General features: G+C 45.6%; 1 protein-coding gene across 1 annotated transcript; it reads right to left on the minus strand.

The window, feature by feature from the left end:
- Positions 1-8,753, minus strand: LOC144947429 (uncharacterized). Its single transcript, XM_078876676.1, has 8 exons — positions 8,681-8,753; positions 7,330-7,407; positions 6,466-6,543; positions 6,009-6,053; positions 5,094-5,171; positions 3,918-3,977; positions 1,026-1,109; positions 1-41 (listed from the first exon to the last, which is right to left on the minus strand). The coding sequence occupies exons 1-8, from the start codon at positions 8,736-8,738 to the stop codon at positions 1-3; spliced, it is 522 nt and encodes a 173-aa protein (XP_078732802.1). The 5' UTR covers positions 8,739-8,753.
- Positions 8,754-9,606: the final 853 nt, after the last annotated feature.

Genomic DNA, 9,606 nt, shown 5'->3' on the forward strand with positions numbered 1-9,606 from the left:
CTATGGAAGCTGTTTGGATATGCAGTAGCTAGGAATGCGTGCTAAGCGCACACACACGCACACGTGTACATGCACGCACACATGTGTACACACTGACACGCACACACGCACATACACAGAATCATGCATACACATGTACATACGCAAATACGCATATACGCATATATACGCATGCACACGCGCCAATATCGTAATTGCAATGTTTTGCGCCAGAATCTGAGTGGTAGAGCACGTGGAGTGGCCATACTGATTTCTTCTCTGAACTTGTACAAGATAGCCACCACCACTGCCACCACCACCACCACCGCGACCACCACTCCTCCAATGATCGCTGTTGCACAGGCAGTGGGGGAGGAGAGGGACAAAAAGAGGTGTTTGTGATGGATTCGTGATTCCACGGCATTCATAATTTAACGAATTATTGAAGTTATTGATGAAAATAATTTGAATATGTAACTCGCTGCCCTCGTGAAGTATTCACTCATTGCTCTCAAAGAGAGAGAGAGGGATATAAGTGGGGAGAAACCACAGAGGAGTAGCAGAAGGCAGCAGCCAACCCAACCCAGCCAACCCCATCCCCTCTTTCATAACTGGTTGATAACACCTTATATATGAAAGCCCGGCAATAACCCACGCATGTGAGAGGGGGGGGGGGCAACACTCTATCGCACACAGATGGAACAGATGGAGATTCATCCACACACTTTGCGAGTGAGTGTGCCTTCTCCTGGCACACTCAGGGGTACAGCTCCCCCTCGATGCCCACCCATGGGTAGAAGGGAGTGAGCTGGAACAGAAGATTAATCCATGCACTTTTTTTTGCAAACTTCTTCTAGCAGAGCCAGTGTATGGTTCTTCGTTGACACCCACCCACGGGAAGGGAGTTTCAAACCCATCTGTGTGTGATCCACCAACACTAACTCCTGCCTCCACAGCAATAACATGACATTTAAAGTCAGAACTAGCTCAGCAACCTGTCAAAACTAATTTTCAAGTGACGAGCGACTCTCCCTCTCTCCACTCACCTATTAAGGTGTAGTCATAATGGTTTTTGATGCACAATGCAATGCTGTCCGCACATCCTGCGATGCTGATTATGTTCTCGCACTCTGAAACAACAGACAACAAACCGACTTTGCAAAAGATGGCCAATGTCCTACACAAAATGGCCACTGCACTGCATCAAACAAGATGGGCGCCACGGTGGCGAGATGTTGACTCCCTTTCCTGGTATAAAGGAGGTCGTGGGTCCAATTACGACCCTGAAACCTGTATATTTGGAATTTTTCGTCTCTCTCCTCGTGGTCGTGTGGATTTTTCTCCGGTTCCTCCAGTTTTTCTCTCCACATTTAGAATCAACATGCACCTAAAGTAATTGGCTGCTAAACATTTTCACATAAGGCAGTTCAATGAGCTATCATTTGTGGCTAGGTCGCTTCTGAAAAAGAGCTACATAGCTCAGTGAGCCTTACCTGGTCAAATAAAAAAATAGTTTTGAACTCCAATACCCTACACAAAATGGCCACTGCATCAAACAAAATGGCCCCTGGCATATCTATTTATCTCTGTTTACCCACTGGTTACTGTTGTATATATGCCTTTAACCAAACATTTATATTAAAAGTCATATTGCCTATTTTTAATGCCAATGCTTCTCGTAGACATATGCGCAATCCCTACATACCGAAAGTCCGAAAAACTCGGCAAACCGGGCTCACTCGGAGAAGGGATGAACCAATACACGAACACCTAGAGAGGAACGCCCGTTTCACAACAAACACATGGCTACAGATACACACACACAGACCACATCTAGGAGCAATTAAGTGGGTCTGTGTCCACACAAATCTTGGGATGACCTCTGGAGGGAGGGAGTATAATAGAGCTTATAACATCGGGTGCCAGGATGCCTGCAGTCAGAACCAGGGATGAATTAAGGCTGACCCGATGGATGCACCACATATTCATAGGTCGGAGGAGCTATGGATTTTTGATGTGTCACAATGAATTAATGAAATAAGCAAAACATTCCTACATAACAGTATACAAAAATCATATTCTTTGTAAAGGCAGACTCCGAGATTTGCCCTCGTGACTGGCAATAGAGTTGAGTTCCTGCTAAGTCAGACTCTAAGGATCGCTGAATGTTTAATTTTAAATTTTTCTAAATTTTGAGTCACTTGCAGAGTCAAGGATTTCAAGCACTTGTGCTCTACTAAGCTAAGAGGTGTGATAAGTTACGTGGTTGAGGAAAAATGTTGAGAAGAATATTTGTTAGCAAGGAACCTTATACAGAATTCCTCATGCTATTGTTGTGCGAAGGAATTTTCTATATAATACTGTGATAAGCTAAGAGGTATCAGGGAATTGTTGGAAGAACGTCCATGGTAGTATAAAGCAACTTTTCCAAGTTAAGACTTGAGTTATACACAAATATCGAGTGTGCATGAAATATTGTCCAAGCTATAAGCTGGAAAAATAGTTTGTTGTCATGTGACTGACATTGTATGAGGTGAAGAGGCTCGGAGTCTGAGCGGAGTCACGTGCAGGCTACTGCACAGCGTGGGACCTCTAGAGAGTGTACAACTACGGTGGTCGCACACCAAATCACTTCCAAGGCTGCTGCCAGGCAGCGTGCTGGGCTACCGTGGCCGTAGCATGCTCCAGCTGCAGATCGAGACTGACGTGCAGACAACCCACATGTGCGCAGCATAGCAGCTGCTTTTATGAGCATTTAGTATGGATTGACGAGTAAGTATATTTGCATGGGTACTGTGATTGCAATTTTTTGATATTATAGGAGTTTAGATTAAGCAGGATTCAGAGTGCTTCTTTCCTAACTCATGCATAATTTTCTTAATTGCGGTGAGATCTGAATAGTGATAGCTGACTTTATTACACATCATTGATACATCGATAATCAGTAAATGAACCTCATGGCGGGGACCCCGGCGTCTAGAATAAACGAAAGTCCAAATCGTAATTAACTTATTTATTTTTGGCGACTCTGTCCCACCGCGCACATAAACGCCGAAAACCACCTGGCGTGGATCATTCTGTTGTTATGTCATCCTAGCGCATTGAGGACGAATGCACAGAAGAGCTGAACAAGCGAATGCACTCCATGCTCGGGTTTGGGCAGGATCATAAGTCTTAACTAAAGCTGCTCAAACTACCTACACGACTTAAGTCCTTTATTTGTCATAACGGTATGCATAATACAGTGAAACTGCTCTCTTATCTTCATTATTGTGACCTACCAATCTCTGCAGCCAGGATCAATCGATGACAATCCTATTATCTGCAGATGTTTAACATATGAGATGCGTTGCACCGTAAATTATTCCTGTTTGATAATACTTCTCTTATCCGTATGCATCTGTGCAGATAGTTTTTTTTTGCGGTTAAGCCATAATCCCCACATACTGCTCGTATCAATGCGGATAAGAGGAGTGGTGACCCACTACTCTGCAGAGTAACATTGGTATAAACGCTTGTTAAAATATGAACAGCACTTTGAAAACGCGTACTATTTTACGTACTGTTTACAAAGTGCGTTCACAAATCCACACTGAAAAACAAAATGATTGACAGAGGGGTGTAAATTATTTTTTCGATAGTGTATTTAAATAGAGGTACTGCAGGAAGTAGTTTTCAGTTTTAAAGGCACAGTTCAACAAGACAACACTTGCCACCATCCTTCAAACCCATTGCTGAAAAAGAGCAAAGTTTTTGTTTACATTATAATTGTTTGCGTGAGAGCCGGGGGCTTATGGGACCCCGGGGTCCCGCCATGAGGTTCAAATGTTAAAGCGAAAAATCAGTACATGTTAAAGCGAGAATCATTGATGACTGCAGTGAAGTCTTTATTAGCGCAAGGCAAGGGAGGAGCAAGCCACAAAGACGGAGAGTCTCACCGTGGGGGAAGTCGACGGCCACGTAGGCGCAGTGGTCCAACTCGAACCGACGCTTCGAGGCTGTGGAGGAGAGAGACACAGTCCATGGTCACCCGCTCGAACACAGAGTTTCCGAGTAGTCGGGTTATGACATCTGATACCGACGCCACTCCTCCCTCTCATACCTCACACCTCACTATCCCGCCGCCCTCCACAAACCACGCACCCCCTGCTACTCCATCTTCCCCACTCTGTGTCGCATGCCGTTGCTGCGTACGACGTCACAACCGTTGTTTGCATGTTGTTGCGGGTTGACTGGTTGGTGATGATAGTGGGGGCGGTGGCTGCGATATTGGTGGCAGCGGTGGCAGTAGTGTTACAGTATCTGGGATATTTGTATCCATGTATTTTTTGTGTCTTCGCGCCTATGTGTTTGTGTATCTGCGTACGTGTAGTCGTGTCCGTGTATGGGGGAGGAATGGTTGTGGTGGTTGCTTACGCCCCCCGCCGAAGATTAATATTAGTGAAGGGATGCAAACAAGACCGTCCCAAGTGCTAGTTAAAGTGTCTCCTCTTGATAGTCAACCTGTTGGGTTACTTTAATTTCCAAGTGGGTCATGACGCAGACACCTGGGCTGGAGTGATCAGACGGCACAGTAGGGGGCGCATCTGCCAGTCATCTCAAGTCAGTCAACCCATGGAACCTGGGTCTGTTCCATCACCTGTCAGCAAGCCTTAAAAACCTCACGTGGCCTCCAAGTGCAGTTGGCCTCGCACAGGCACAATGGTCACGTCACCATCACTTAGTGGCGAATGGCAGGTGTTGGTATAGGTTATGAGTGTGGGGAGTTAGCACGCTGAGCTATGAACCCAATGACCCGAGTTCAAATCCCACTCACGGCCATCACCAGTGAGATTACCTGAATCGGTCCTGGACCTTCCTTAGGGCGACTCAGCCTCACATAAGTACCTGGTATGGTGTGTATTAAACATCGCCATTGGGGAGACAAAGGCGGTCGGGCGTGGTGCTGGTCACCCTCCCACTCATGTGCAGTGGCGGCCTTTGATAGGTGCTTGGGGTTGTGATGTTGGCTATTGTGATAGTGGTGGCAGTGGTGGTGCTGGAGGTGATGGTGGCGGTGATTGTGGCAGTGGTGGTGGTGGAGGGAGAGATATAGAGAGAGGGTTCCCCTCTACCTGGGTTGACGGCTAGCTCGGTGTGATGCTCGTGCAGGCAGGTCTTCACGTTGTCGAAGCACTTGTTGTATGCACACTCTGAGTTCCCCGGGGATGGAGGCGTGGGGAGAAGAGACAGATTGGTCAGTTTCAAGCCGTGCGATCAGTGAGCAAATTGTTGGAACCGTTGCCCCAACGTTGGCCCAACATTGGCCCAACATTGGTATTGGAGTATGCCTGTTCTCCCCATAGTCGCGTGGAGTTTTCTCTGGGTCCGCTGGTTGTTCCCTCCCGATTTAGAAATATCCATTTAGAGTATTTAGCTGATTCTAGATTTGAAGCTTTCGTGACTGCAATGATTCATATCCTTAGGTTTTTTTTTGTAAAGTCACGTGACTTTACCGGTAAAGTCACGTGACTTTACCGAAAAAACCTAAGAATAGGTATTTAGCTGCTATCCATTTCCACATAACACACCTCTTTGTTGAGCTATCATTCGTGGCCATGGCACTTCAGAAAAAGAGCTATATAGCTCAGTTGGCCTTCATTAGTTTAGTTTATATGTGGTTTGGAACAGTTGGTGGTGATTGTGCAATGTGTTTGTGCAGGTGAGAGTTAGAGATGATAAATGATCGCAGTTAACGCACTGCACCACGAACTCGGCCACCCGAGTTCAATTCCCGCTCATGGTCAACACCGTTTACGATTATCTGAACTGGTCCTGGGCCTCCCCTATGTCGACTTAGCCTCAAATAACTACCTGGTGTGGTGTGTAAACATCGCCACCAGGTAGGCTGGGCGTAGTGCAGGCCACCCACCCCCTCGTGTGCCGTACCAGCCTTCATAGGTGCTTGCAATATGGTGATGGTGGAATGTATGTGTGTGGGTGAGAGCTAGCGATGGCCATTGTCGTGCACCACCATCACCACCACTCACGTTGAGCCTTAGAGGAGATCTTGAATGCCTTGAGCTCGCTTGTGGCTGGCAGAATCAAGGAGACCAACACCGTGTTAGTGGTTAGATATTAGTGGTAGGGGTTAGAGATTAGTGGTAGGGGTTGGAGATTAGTGGTAGGGGTTATAGATTAGTGGTAGGGGTTAGAGATTAGTGGTAGGGGTTATAGGTTAGTGGTAGGGGTTAGAGATTAGGGGTAGCGGTTAGGGGTTAGAGGTTAGGGGTAGGGGTTAGAGGTTAGGGGTAGGGGTTAGAGGTTAGGGGTTAGAGATCAGGGGTAGGGGTTAGAGATTAGGGGTTAGAGGTTAGAGGTTAGAGATTAGAGGTAGGGGTTAGAGATTAGCGGTAGGGGTTAGAGATTATGGGTAGGGGTTAGAGATTAGGGGTAACGGTCAAAGATTAGGGGTTGAGTTAAGGGGTTAATTTTAGGGGTTCTGACCATAAGCAGTAATTCTACGCGACCACTCCTCCTTGAAGCAGACTGTCCTGTTCAGCAGATACCCGTCCCTCTTGCACTCTGCAAACCCCGACAACAACATCATCACCCTTATCACCATGAGTTTTATCCGTGTGCAACTCCCTTTCACCCCCCATATGAATAGTAAACACAACTGATAATCGATTGGTTGGAAAAATATTAGAATTAAAACCCAATGCAGAACCGCAGGACCCTCCTAAAAAATAATCCTACTCATTTTGGTTTTCCTGGATGAACCAGTAAATTATAATAATTATTAGATATGTCCCGTTTTTTAATCCCTACTACAGAAATTACGCAGGGTTACTGTGTGTAAATGTCCATGATATCGTAGGGGCGGTTGAGACCAGCTTGTCTCTGTCTAGATCCACACAGAGACAGAGACAAAACTCCCCCATGTAGCCTCTAACAGTTTGTGTGAGGCAATTGCTGTCCGCTAGCATCAGCACTTAATGGGGGCCGGGAAGGCACATGAAGGGGGTGGTGTGGCTAGAATTATGCCTGCCCAGCTACCTTGGTTTCCCCAGTATTGCTGTTTACATTCATATGTAAGCGATTTCTCACTCACGAGAACAACGTACGCATGCATGCACGCACACACACACACGCAAGCACAACATCACAGATACACGGCGCAGGTGGAAACCATACAACACACTGTTCATGGCTGAATTAACATGGCCTTATGTTTAACAAGACGGACACTGCCCTCCTACACAAAATGAACACAGCCCTACTACACAAGATGGACACTGTCCTACTACACAAGACAGATACTGTGCTACTATACAGCATTGCTAGCGCCTGCTCCTTGTATCTCTGCACCTGTGAGTTGGTCCAATGATGTGCGGAACTTCAGCAAGCAATTCATATCCACATCGTTGAATGCATCGCCCTCACATTCTGTGGGAGGGAACAGAGACACGAGGCCCGGCAGGGGCCGTGCATCAACCCCGCAAGGTGAACATGTGCTTCCTGCATACAACGTGGGGGGCTACCCCACAAAATCCATGTCCTTAATAAAATACACCCCACAAAATCCACGTCCTTAATGACAAAAACGCAGCCAAATAACGATAATTTGCCCATTAAAAGACCGTTTTTTGGACGTGATTTACACAGTTGAAATTGATAAAAGGCCAAAATGATGGTATCCGTCGTGCAATGAGGCACTTAACAGGTGGGTCACGAAGGCGACCATCTGCCACCAAGAAAACTATGGTGCTCCATCAACCGCTTCAGAACAGCGGATGGTCGCTGCGCCACACCTCCCTCCACAAGTGGAGAATGAGACAACCCACAAAGTGTGACTGCGGGCATCATAACCAAACAATGAAACCTTGTATTGTGAAGATCTGCATCCTACGCCAGCTCTCTCCGGCGGACTGAGCAGTATTAGTCGTGGCTACTCCTGAAGCTATTGCATGGCTCACAGACTTAAACTTGAAGGGTGATTTGCACATACTTGCCTTGTCGCTGGAAGAAGAAGAAGATAATATATCATCCTAATGTTAAGAACTTCACTGAACCCACGTCCTAATGATATGAACCCTACTAAATCCGAGTCTTTAATTATAGGAACCTCACTGTACCCATGCCGGCCACACTCAGCCCGATCACAGCTAAAATCACAGTGAGTTTGATGAGTGGAGGGAAATGTGGGTACTCCCACCTATTAAGAGATTAGTGTTCGGGGAGAGATATTAGAGTTGGGATGAAAGCTGAGTGTTAGCAGTCAGGGGTAGGAGTTAAAGATGAGTGTAGGGGCTAGAGTTTGTGGCTAATGGTGGGGGGTCGTGGTTAATGGTTCGGGTTAGCTCTTAAGAGTTAGTGGTTGATGGTTAAGGTTCGTGGTTAACAGTTAGTGGTTAAACAGTTATAGTTATTCGTTAATGGTTATGGGTTCATAGTTAACAGTTATGGGATAGTGGTTAACGATTGGGGCTATGGTTAGTGGTTAACAGTTGGGGTTAAGGTTAGTGGTTAATAGTTATGGGTTAACTGTTCGGTTTACAGGATAGGGGTTAGGGGTTAACGGTTGGATTTAATGTTCTTGGTTAACGATTATAGGTTTGTGGTAATGGTTAGTTATTATCTGTTCGGGATAGTGGTTAGGGTTAGTGGGTTATTAGTTAGGATTAAGGGTTAGTGGTTACTGCTCGATTGCTGCACTCACTCTCCTCCTCAGAGAGGTATTTATTCAGTTTCTCTTCACATTTCTTCTTCTCTTTCATGCAGCGCTCGATCTGACAGTCTGCACAGTCACAACAGCATCATCAGCATCAGCACTGTGATCCAGGATCACCCGTATCACATACATTATGATCAACATCATCATCATCATATGGAACAGTGAAGGTGAACTGGCGTCTCCAAAGCCGCATGCAGCTCTTTAATCCACCACATGTAGCTCTATCAAAGGGGCATAACGTCGAATACGCTATCACAGTAGTAGCGAAGAATAATGAATGTGTCCCGTGTTGTGCCAAAAACTGTCAATATATACTTCGGTGGTAAGGGGGCGCTGGATAAAAAAAAACGCTAGATAATCACTAAACGTTATTTTTAAAAGCTTATTTTTGGACATTCTTGGATAACATCATGTTTTAGGTGTTGTGTATGTTTTTTATTTGTTTACTACGTGAAATTGGCTAAAATAAACAACATAAATAGACACGAATAAATATCATCCTGGAAAAAGTTACCGTGTTTACTGTACCATAACACTCCAATCTCTAAGACTCTGCATGGGTCATGTGCGTACACTTTTGTTTCAACAACACGTGTTTGACGATCGCCGGGCCGATTCAGCCTTTAGACCAGTGAATAACATGCACTTTTAGCCGTATCGCACTGTTTATTTTCTGTTTTTATTGTTGGAGTTATTAGTCATGAAAAATGTACGTACGTGTAGTATTTTAATTTTCTACGTTTTTGTATGAAGTGTATAATGTACTGCAAATAATATTTGATCCTGAAATCCAGCATATATTTTTTTTTGTCACGCATATGGTGCCGATCGCTGGACTCATTAACAGCCTTTAGAGCGGTTTTCCCGCTTTCTCAGGATCAGTCCAGGACCATCGAATAATGTTGGAAGCC

The sequence above is a fragment of the Lampetra fluviatilis genome, chromosome 45 (assembly GCF_964198595.1).
Source record: "Lampetra fluviatilis chromosome 45, kcLamFluv1.1, whole genome shotgun sequence".
Taxonomy (NCBI): Eukaryota; Metazoa; Chordata; class Hyperoartia; order Petromyzontiformes; family Petromyzontidae; genus Lampetra; species Lampetra fluviatilis.